This window comes from Amaranthus tricolor, chromosome 1, assembly GCF_026212465.1.
Source record: "Amaranthus tricolor cultivar Red isolate AtriRed21 chromosome 1, ASM2621246v1, whole genome shotgun sequence".
Taxonomy (NCBI): Eukaryota; Viridiplantae; Streptophyta; class Magnoliopsida; order Caryophyllales; family Amaranthaceae; genus Amaranthus; species Amaranthus tricolor.
Window position 1 is genome coordinate 12,942,766 of NC_080047.1, and position 12,174 is coordinate 12,954,939.

Below are 12,174 nucleotides of genomic sequence, written 5' to 3' on the forward strand. Positions count from 1 at the left end.
TATATCTTAAAATATTTTTCTCACCCCCGCAGTGCCGGCTCAAATGCTTTAGAGGCCCGGAGCAAAAAGCAAATTTTGAGCCCTCTGAAAATATAATATAAGTGCGTGTTATTATATAAATTAATAATAAAATAATTACATATAATTAATTATGTAAAAAACTACTTAAATTTTATTCTAAATGAAATGGACACTCGTAATTAAAATGAAAATCACCCAATAAACTTAATGAAAAAAAAAAAAAAATTATAATTTTCAAAGCACATTTTATCATCTATCTACTCTTGAGCCCTTTCTTACCTTTTTCTTAAAATAGATAGATAGAAGTACCTTAGGAATGAAATTATTTTTCTTATTAAAAAATACCCACTTCTATTCTCAGTTTCATTAGTTTTTTTCTTCCCAACAATATATTTCATTTATGAAATAATTTCCTAAATTTTTTTTATTTTTATTTATACTCATTTGTTTCAGAAAATTTTGCTAAATCTGATTTATCAGACTCCTTAAAATCCAAAATTTTGGCAGTGAATATGAGTGATGAATTTATGAGAAAAAAATAGGTAAGATAGGACAAGCATAATTGATAGAGGAACTAAATTATATTGAGGCTTCAACTATTAACTCTAATATTATGTTAAATAATCAATTTAATCAGCTAAAAACTTATACGGATGATTAAATTCGAAAAATATGTTTTAAACTTTTCAATAATCATAGGAGTTGTCAAGTGTTTACCATTAATGCAAAAACATAAGATGCATGCAAAACTCAACAAATGTTTTGATGTAGCAGCTAAAGTGGAGTAGTAAGGCAATCTTATTCCAGCAGATGGAGATAGAGAATGACACATAAAATAACAAAAACATGATTGAATGTGGGATTCCCACTTTATAATTTTTTGTATAGATTTTTTATTCATTAACAATGTGGGACAAAAACATCTAAACTGCGCTAGGATTAATGATTCAAGCCATCAATTGAATTGAGAAAAACAAGATTAAAATTAAATGGTTTAGAACATCTAAAATGCACCTTCTTAAAGATTCTACCTTCACTATTACATACTACTAGCTCACATACTAATGGGAGATTGCCCAACTAAATCTACACAAAGACCAAACTTTGGTAGTAGAAAAAGTTTTGGTCATTTTATCCGAGGAACTATCTTTTCGATTTTAACTAATGTCAACCTTTTCAATTCAATCTGGTCCCAAATGAAGTTGTATTTTATATCAACGTGGTTGGTTTACTAATAATAAGTATTCTAATTTCTAGCGAAATGTATTGCACTTTGACAATCACAATGCACACATACCAAACTCAAGCTAGAAAAAACTCTCCAATCTAACCTTTCAGCCACTTTACTTCCTTAAAAGACTCCACTATGGTTATAAATTCACAATGAAGATAACCAACTAATGAATGCACATTGGAATCGTTTATTTAGACTTAATTCAATGAAATACTATAGAATACAAGTTATAAAACATATCCAAGATATAGAAACTTGGTACAAATAGTCTATCACAAGTCCTTTTGACCCTAATAACATTTTATTAATAAAAAGTAACATATAATATTAATTAATAGTTCCTAATTAATAATCTCATTGGCTGTGTATGAGTTGTCGTCTTTTTTTACTCTCTAGATCCTGATCATAGTTCCTACTATCGGAATACACTGAGTATGACTGTGATGAGTTCCTAATTAATAAGCCTACAATTCTTCCTAATTTCACCATTAGATCCACTAAGTGGACTAATATTTCCCATCTTAATCATTGTATTGACAAAATCATCAACAAAAGCCTTGAAATTCACACTATATAATCTAACTAGGGCATCTTGTGATCCACCATTGAACAATTCTTGATCCGAATGAAGAAGCCCATGTCTAGCCACCAAATTTTGGAAGTAGCCGTTACCAAATCCATTAGGTGTAACGATGTCAAATGGGGCAAGATTATCGTCGCCCGTGCTAGAGGTGGGACCCGGACATGTCGCCTTACGAAGGGTGGCGAAATTAGGGTCAGTTTTTTAAATGTGGGTCCGAAAGGTGGTGCAACGCGCTTGACCGATTTTGTGGGCGCCCGAGAGGGCGGTCATGTCGCAAGCATTTAGGCCTTGCGCGGCGAATGGGGAGATTAGGATACTGAGGCTTGCTGTAGGTGGTGGGAGGTTGGTGTTGGCTGTAGTTTGGCTTGCTGTTCTTGCATCTCTTCTTCCCAATGGTATTGCCCATGACAGGCCTCCTGACTGCATGATCTTTATTATTGATTATTTTTTGCATGGGTGAATAATATTATTGATTTTTTTATAAGTAAAAATATTGGAAATTGGAATTCTATATATAAATTGTGGCCTTGAAATATAATTTTTATTTTCATTTATAAGATAATATTGGTTATTGTTGAGTGTAAATTTAAAGTTTCGCATCGCAAAAATAAAAAACCTAAATGCTGACAAACATATAAAAGATCAAACTCTAAATTAATAGCGCAAATAAGTTAAAATAATAAGAATATTAGTAAAAAGAATATGACTTAAATTATTTTAAGGTTAAGGGAAAATACCTTAGCTTATAACTAAATTTAGCAAAATATAAAGTTCTAACAACTTGGGAGAAATAAGGTAGGTAACAAGGAACCAACTTAACCAAGAGTTTAAGTCGATAGTTGAGGCCCTAATTAAGATATGATATATATTCTATCACGCCCCTCATGACACGAGAATCATTTAGACTAGAAGTGTGGATGCAACACAGACTCTTCTCAAATCTGGCGCTAAATACTCCATATTAAATGAGGGTGGCTTACCTTTGAACCCGTGACCACTTATCACGATGGCCTTTGATACCATGTTAAGGAATCAACTCAAACAAGAACTTAAGCTCATAGTTGAGACCCCAGGATTTACTATATATTCAAACACTAGTTCATTATGAACAAATTTAACAAAAATAAGATGAATAAAAGTAATTGAAATTTAGAAAAAATAACAAATTATGCTCAGCAAAGTTAAAGACAACAAACTAGCTAGCTCTTATATATCAAATATTCTTACCAGGAAGACAGCTTCTTGTGCTGCAAGAGCTAGTATGTCTGCACATGAAACTATGCCACTACAAGCACCTTAGCTTCTACATTAGTTTTGATGGCACCGATGACTTCAAAAACCTCTAACTGAGTTTCTATTAGGAAAAGCTTTCTTTTCACAAGTAAATGTAGGTGCGTCGTCTAGAAGTAGAGATGCATCACATTCCTAAAAATAAGAAAAAAAATTACAACGTTAATTAGAAGTAAAATATAGAACTAAGCTATATGATATATACTATGGTTAAATTCACGAACCAAAAAATTTAAATTTTTTCACCTCAACAAATGAACGTATTCACTTATATTAAAAAAGGAATCATGAAAGAAAAGGCGAAGGACAGAAGCTCCCAAACGTGCCTCTCTAGCCATAGCTTGCCTCATTGTGTTGTGGACTATTGACTGAAGATTAGGGCATGTTCTTGAATAGAACGAAGGCGACAAGAGTTGTGCGTTACTAGCACATGCAAGAAGTGCAATCATAAAAATAACGGGTATACTTTTTATTACTGTTGAATTCATGACTTCTTTAAAAAATGAAAAAATTAAGGAAATACGTTTACTTTTGTTGCAAAATATTGAGATCTTTCTAAGTCTTATGCTTAAGTGAAAGATTTTTAAGGTGTGATGAAGAAAAACGTACAAATGATGAGGAGTATTTGTAGCAAAGAAAATCCAAGAATTATGTTGAACGTGTGCATGGGCAATTAAATTTTACGTTAGAGAGTAACGTCAAATATTTCAGCAATCAGTTGACACGTTATATTTAGAATATCAAGATGATGTCATATGTATATATATATATATATATATATATATATATATATATATATACATATATGTATATATATATATACATATATATATATATATATACATATATATATATATATATATACATATATATATATATATACATATATATATATATATACATATATATATATATATACATATATATATATATACATATATATATATATATATATACATATATATATATATATACATATATATATATATATACATATATATATATATACATATATATATATATATACATATATATATATATATATACATATATATATATATATATATATATATATATATATATATATATGGGTTTTGCTACGCTTTTCGTTTTAGTTCGTCATATGAGTTTTCCTATATTTTTAATTATATTTAGCAATGACTTATTATTTTTCATTAATTCTCATTCATATATTTAATTCTCATTCATAAATTTAACTTATTTTTATGATTTTATATGCACATTTTTAACTTTGATTCCAAAAAAATGTATAATATTGCAGCTTCACCACGACCAACGCTTCTGTAAGATTGGTCGATAAGAATATGCTCCCACGCCCACAACTAACGATTGCAAATGTAATTAGTATGTAATTCATCAAATGTGGATTAGAATTAAATGTTATTTTTATTACCTGTAATATGGCTAATGGTCCTGCAATCTCCTTGACGTTCTTATGGACAGCACCACATAGCCTCCTGTACAAGTATCCAAAGGCTGCGGAGCCCCAGCTATACTCGGCGATGCGCTCCCATGGGTCGTCAAGTAATGTCAAATATAGGAGCTGTATTTGGTTGCTTGTTTTATCAGCAAACAAGACAGATCCTATCAAATATAAGAGAGAGTACCTCGAAATGGTGCCCTCATCTAGAGGTGGACATAGAGCATGAGGTGTAGGGGAATGATTGTAGGAATGTTGCCTAGGGTCATGTCATTTGCTAGCGCATCCTCATCGTCATCCACATCATCCTCAGAAGGATCGTCAACGAGCTCATTACTCTCATTTCCATCATCTCAAGGTCCCATCTCATTCTCCTAAGTTAATCATTGAATCATTTGGTACATGATTCGGAGGGGGTTGAGAAAGAGTACAAGATGTGGAAGGAACAAAAGAATTTTAAGTTTCTTGAGTTGATATAGGCATAGGGGTAGGAGTAGGATTAGAAGCAACTACATTCCCTAAGGATACTTCTTCTATGTATAACTTCAAAGAGGGAATTTGGGTGGACTTTGAATGCTCCCACATAGCATCTATAGCCTCATCATCCTCAACAGGAAAAGACTAGCAATTCTCCACTCATGTCATATTTAAAGCTTATATTTACGGTACTTCTAGTGGAGTCCAATCCAATCTTAGAACATATAAAACGTTTAAACTGATTCAAATCCATGTTCGAGTTGCATGCTAAAAACCTACGTCTTCCCCCAACACAATTAACTTGCCACTACTTTCTCGAATAGAACCATTCCAAAAACATACTATAGTGACGCGAAATGATGCCATTTCTACATGAATACAAACAAAATCAACATCTTCATGCCCATACAAGTACATTATATTCATTTGATTATAATCTTTTTGTTCTATAAATTAATAAAGTCCATAATATAACTAAGATCATACATATATAATGCACATAAAATTCAACCAATAAATCAATTAATTACAACATCAAAATTTCTAATAATATATAATGTACATAAAATTCAAATAATAAACCAATTAATAAGTTCATAAATGATAATTCTAATAACAACATCAAAATTTCTAATAATATATAACGTACATCAAATTCAACTAATTCAATATGCTCATCAACAACAATACTTCAAATAACAACATAAAACTATGAAAACAGTCAAACATTAACTTGAACAGTTATGGAAGATTAAGAAGAGTGTTGATTTTAGAACTAGTAACCTACATTAGAGAAAATAACCAAACTTCATCAAAACCCTAAAAAAAGATATATATATATATATATATATATATATATATATATATATATATATATATATATATATATATATATATATATATATATATATATATATATATATATACTAAAAAAAAGCATACAAGTTTACCTTTGTGCAAGTTAGAGTATCGTAGACTAAATTTGAAGTGCCAAATTGAAAGAGGAATATAAGAATTGATGTATTGAAGCTAGTCTAATAGTGGTTTTTGTAAAGAGAATGTCGAGTTGTTTAAGATAGGGTTTTGAAATTGGGAAAAATGGAAAAGAAGGGAGCTGCTGCTGTGTATTTGTGGTCGACGCTGCGAACAAGGTCAAACAAAAGTCAACACCTGTTCGCAGCTGCTTTGTTTTTTCCACCTGTTCGCAGTTAATAACTGCGAACAGCCCCAAACCTGAATTACACGTTTATTTTTGGAAATAAGTTGAAACTTATCTTATTTTGTGCATTTTTTTGATAATTTTATCTTATTCATTTCAATTTTTCTTAGATATATGGGCTAATTAGCCCATTAATACAAATCAAAGAGAAAATGAGAATGTGGGCTTCTTATTTTTAGATTGTCTCTTTGAGAGACGGTCTCACAAGAAACAAAAAAGCTACTCCAATTAGCTTTTGGTTTGCTGACCCACTATTTTTCTCTAACAAACAGCCAACAAACAATACCTTAATTCACAAGACATCTCCATAAACAACTAGCTTAAAAGTTGAAAAAGCAAACAAAACAAACAAGATTTCCAGCTGGTCAAACAAGTCAACTGAAACGGCCAACAACGAACAACTAACAGCTAATTGCCATTACACCCCATTTAATTTGTATTAGTTAGGTTATTTAGTCTATGTATATGGACATATGTTACATTGAGACCTTCTCATACAACAATCTAGTTTAAGTAACTGATATATCACAATATTAATCCTAACAAAGTTTGATAAGAGAAAATTTTGTTCAACTCACAATAAAAATGGAAAAAAAAAGGTGAAGAAGCTTCATTTATATAGCAAAGTATACAATAGATTTATAAAACGGAGGAATTTGTTTGAAGGATAAGATTTACATACATATGCATGTTCATTGTTGATGTGGGTTCTCAATAATTTTTTCCTCCATAAATTATTTCTGTCTTTTGCGGAAAAAGATAGACATTCATAATTAATAATAATTATAGAAAAAAAGAGAATCTGTTCTTCATTGGATCTAAAATTTTCATAATATGCGTAGCCTAGCTGTATACAACCATATCAACTGATTACAATTTCTTTTTAGAAAAGTAAAAAATCAGGGCCACCATTTTTCAGTTACCCCCTTGATCAGTAACATCGGCCCAATATGATACCCTAGAATAGTCACTCCAATAATGATGCATCACTAGAAAAGTGAAAAAAAAAATGATAAAGTATATAACATATATTGAGAGTTTAACTATCTAATAATTAGTTAGTATATTTTCTTCATTTTGAAATACTCGCTGCATAACGATTTTTAACATATTCATCGTTTAAGCTTATTTTATATATTACGGCTAATGTGTTAGAAAAAATATAGGCAGTTGGGATCTTGTTTGAATCGTCTAATCTCATACTTTTATAATATTACGTTTTTATAATTTTTAGATGTGCATAATTTAATCTATAAATGATCAAAATAACATATTGAATTGCGTAAAAAGTCAAATGTAGAAGTATAATGGAATGGAGGAAGTATAACATAACTCGAGGTTTGATTATGACTTTAAGAGCTATGGGTTAGAATTTAGAAAATGAGTCTGAACAACCCAAATATGAGGAGAATAAACATTATTTAAGGCTCCTTAATCAGTCGTAAGATTACATGTTCAGTCAAAAAGATTAAAGACACAACAACAATTTAAGCTCTCATACCATGTTAGAGTTTAGAAAATGGATCTGGATAACCAAAAAAAAAAAAAAAAGGTAACCCACATAAAAACTCAAAAGATGTTTAGTACTAAAATTAATTGGTATTAATGGGAATTACTCCTCAACTTTATAAAATTGCATACCCTTTTCTCTTTTCTCTTTTCTCTAATGCAAAACGACTCACTTGTAGGTAATAATGGGCACATTTATACTATATTTATGATTAAATAATAGATATATTATATACTCTATTACAATCCTAATCCAACTCTATTTGAACAATTTTAAACGAATCGATCTATGAACTGAATTAATTAAGTTAGTTAACAACCCTACAATTTTTCCTAATCTCACCATTTGATCCCATAAGGGGACTAATATTCCCCATCTTAATCATCGCATTAGCAAAATCATTAGCAAAACTCACATAATTTGTACTATAAAGGCTAACCAACCCATCTTGTGATCCATTATTAAACAAGACTTGATCCGAATGAAGAAGCCCACGTCCATTAATAAGATTTTGAAAATAGGCATTATCAAAACGGTTAGGTGAAGTAATGTCGAGTGGTGCGAGTATACTGTTTTCAGAGGTAGTGACGGTTCTAGGACATGTAAATTGTCGTAAAGTTGCAAATGTGGGATCGATATTTGATTCGTTATAGATACGCGTCCGGAAGGTAAAACATTGTGCTTGGCCTAGAGTGTGTGCGCCAGAGAGGGCAGTCATGTCACGGGCATTTAGACCGTTTGAGGCAAACATTGAAATTAAGGTACTAAGGCTAGCTGTGGGTGGTGGGAGCTTTGAGTTTGCTGCACTTTGACTTGCTGTTCTTGCATCTCTTCTTCCCAGTGGCACTGACCATGATGGACCACCTAACTGCATACATCATAAAATTGTCCATTAAATAATTAATTCGGTGGTTTTAGACACGCCACTGCACATTATTTCTAAAATTAAGGTGCCTTTTACATTTACTTATATTTTCTCCGTTTTGAAATATTTTTATTGACACTATTAATCGTTCAAGCTGATTTTATATATTAGATTAATAAGTAAGAAAAAATATAATCAAATAGGAATTTGTTCGAATCCTCTAGTAACATATTTTGATGATATTAACTTTTTTTATAATTTTTAGTTTGCATAATTTAATATATAAACGATCAAAATCATGCATTGAGTTGCGTAAAAAGTCAAATATAACAAGTATAATAGAGCAGAAGAAATATTTGTTTGCATTATATTTACTTTAATTATTCATTTATAGATTTCAAATTGTAGAGTAATAGAAAATAAACTTCACCTTAAAATTTATACTTTAAAGTCTTAATTAGTTTACTTTCATCTTGCTAAACCAAAATGAACTTGTTTTTTTACTAAAGTAAATATATTTTAAATAAAATATAAGAAGAAATACTTAAAAGTATAATAGCAAAGAAAAATCATCAAAAAATAAGAAGATGAATAACGGATCAATTTGAATAAATCTAACATATATAGACTTAATCCACTATAAAATAGTATCAAACGTTTTTCAATTGGCTCTTCGCTAGACTATATTTTTTACCGTCCATTCAACTAACTCACAATTTTTTACTTATACTTTTCAAATTAAAGGTTAATATACATTATTTTAATCTAGTCTTTTTTTAATACATGAGCTACTCATAAGATTTAGTACCTTCATTTTATGCATTATCATATTAATTACTAAAGTTTCATCTAATCATTATCATTATTTCCAAAATCTCACATAGATTATCTTAGTCAATTGTCAACACTCAAGAAATATTCTTGAATAAATGTTTGGTGAGGAAATGAAAATCCAACTGAAATAAAGAGTATATCAACAATGTGGAGTAATTTTATTATTATCTAAATATCATTTATTTGTACAATTAATTTAACTTAATAATATAAATTTTACCAATTGATAAATTTTTACTTACCAAGAAGACAGAAGAACGTGCAGCAAGTGCAAGAATATCAGCACATGAAACTGTCCCATTACAAGCTCCTTCCACTTTAGACTTGATGTTATCAATTACTTCAAATCCTCTTAGCGAGTTTCTATTCGGAAATGCATTCTTCTCTCCTGTAAAGTTCCCTGTATCGTCTAAAAGCACCGATGCATCACAACCCTTCATCACATATCACAATTTATTTTTTAAAAATTAGTTGATATCAAACATTGAAGCTAGTAATAAAGAAAATAGTTGTCCAATTGATTTAGGATACATGCAGAGATAAATATGTGAGGGTGTTTTGCAAAACATCTTATTCGGCAATTTTAATTTATTTTGCTACAAATAGAGGGTTGGGTGGCTAATCATCCGATACTAGTGTTTGGTGAATTACTTGGTTGAAAAGCTGTTTTTAAACAAGCTGCTCATAGCAGCGGGTTAAAATCAACAAATCAAATTAGCCGCTGCTATTAGCTACTAACTACCAACAATTAGTTGTTTGTCAAATACCCCCAATAATATCTTGAGTTGACCACATATAGTAGTTGCCAAGTACTAGCTACCAACAATCAACAATCAGCTAATAGCCACCAACAATTAGTTGTTTGTCAAACACGCCCATAATATCTTGAGTTGATCACATATACTAGCTACTAGATACCAGCTATAGTTACCATCAATCAACAATCAGCTACTAGCTACCAACAATCAGTTATTTGTCAAACATCTCTATAATTAAATTAACCACATAAACTAGCTAGAATTAAAATAGGGACAAAAAAAAGATAAATCTTACATTTACAAAGCAATCATGAAAAAACAATCGAAGTATGGAAGCTCCAACCCGCGGGTCCTTAAATATTGCCTGGCTCATTGTATTAGTTACTATAAACTGAAGATTAGGACATGTTGTAGAATAGAAAAACGGTGAAAGTTGCGCGTTAGTAGAGCTCACAAATAATGAAATAAAAGAGAGAAAAACTAAAAGATGGATTGCTGAAGCCATGAGTATAAATTTTGTTGTATATATGTTAACTACATATAGCTTAGATGAAGAAATGCTTACCATATATATATATATAAGAAGCAAAATAAGGCCAAAAATCACGTGCATGAAACATTACAGCTAAATACGCGTTTAATATAATGTGTTCCAATGAGTGGAAATTATATATGCAAGTGACAATTTGTCCCTAATTTCATATACATCCTTCATGGATTGCTTTACTCTTAAGCTTGTTTGGTTCATCCAATTAAAATATTACAATGTCTGAGATAACAATTACCAATTATGATTTTGTACAATGTTTTATACTTTTACTTTACAGTGTGATGATTTTATGCTGCTCCTATAATGTGATGGAATATGAAATAGGAGTACTTATTAAATTAGATCTGGCAAAAGCTGATCTGATCGGCATGTTAATTCGATCTAAACCTAATACAAAATAAGTGCGCTTGGTTGAGACTCTTCACCCAATTATTAAATGGGTCGATCAGTTTAAAACTCATTTACATGATTTAATTTCGAGTTAACTCAATAACTATAAAGCATAGTTTCTTTTTCAGAGTAAATACAAAATGAACAACTAAAAAAATAAAAATTTTAAAATTAAGGACTAAAAATTAGATGTAATTGACGCTAAAAACCTTAATGTGAAAACAAAAAACTCTAAAAGGGTTAAGTAGGTCGAAATCAAGTCAACCTAATTTATTGCAAGTTAGGTCAAAGTTATGATTTTCAACCCAATTAACTTAATATGTTTGGTTTGGGTCAAAGGATTTATGTCCTATTTATATATGACTTATATCCGAACCTGAACCCATACCCGACCCAACCTGATCTGTTTAACAGACCTGCTTGAAATGTTGATTAGAATACGAAAATTAAAAAACATAAATTGTATATAATAGCTTTAACTCTAGTCTGTTAAAGTTTATTAGATTGAGTTTTAATAATTATATTCGTTGAGATAACTTTAAATTTAGTTTTCATTCAACATTAATGACCACGGACGTGATTGTACACATAAATATTGATATTATTTTTAGAGAACTACTATAAGGAAAAATCATCAGTCTTCGAATAATTTGCACAAAATAAAACCTAGTCTAATCAAATCATTCCTCTCTACTACAAAGATGGGTGTTCCTGTTTACTTTTGTGGAACAATTAATTACAAAGTTAATCTCCTGATTTAGACTTAGTCAAAGGCTAATGCTAGTGATGTGGAAGTCGGTCTTTGCAATCTTGCCAAGTTATGCAATAAGACCACCTGAGAAGATACTTGTTCATGTAAAATGCAACAAGGGGTTAGCTGGGCTCGAAATGTTTTTCCGGGGACCTACTCCGACGCCCAAGTCAGTATCTGTCTAAAACAATTTGCCTAATAGGTCCTTTTAGGAGCACAGTAGCTGCAAGGTGGATTACTACTTAGGACTT

At 30.5% G+C, this 12,174-nt stretch overlaps 1 protein-coding gene and 1 pseudogene across 1 annotated transcript; both read right to left on the reverse strand.

Annotated features, from left to right (window-relative positions):
• Positions 1-1,549: 1,549 nt before the first annotated feature.
• LOC130797666 (peroxidase P7-like) lies at positions 1,550-7,969 on the reverse strand (annotated as a pseudogene).
• On the reverse strand, positions 6,578-11,517 carry LOC130810485 (peroxidase P7-like). The gene is made up of 3 exons (XM_057676567.1): positions 10,528-11,517; positions 9,717-9,908; positions 6,578-8,643 (listed from the first exon to the last, which is right to left on the reverse strand). Exons 1-3 carry the CDS (start codon positions 10,843-10,845, stop codon positions 8,083-8,085), a joined length of 1,071 nt encoding a protein of 356 aa, XP_057532550.1. The 5' UTR covers positions 10,846-11,517; the 3' UTR covers positions 6,578-8,082.
• Positions 11,518-12,174: the final 657 nt, after the last annotated feature.

Excerpts from the sequence above, each read along its gene's own strand:
- LOC130810485 (XM_057676567.1), bottom strand. The coding sequence starts at position 10,845 with ATGCACGTGATTTTTGGCCTTATTTTGCTTCTTATATATATATATATG. Across the intron at positions 9,909-10,527 it reads TTCATGATTGCTTTGTAAAT|GGTTGTGATGCATCGGTGCT; the intron begins GTAAGATTTATC and ends TATGTGATGAAG. Across the intron at positions 8,644-9,716 it reads CACGTTCTTCTGTCTTCTTG|TTAGGTGGTCCATCATGGTC; the intron begins GTAAGTAAAAAT and ends TGATGTATGCAG.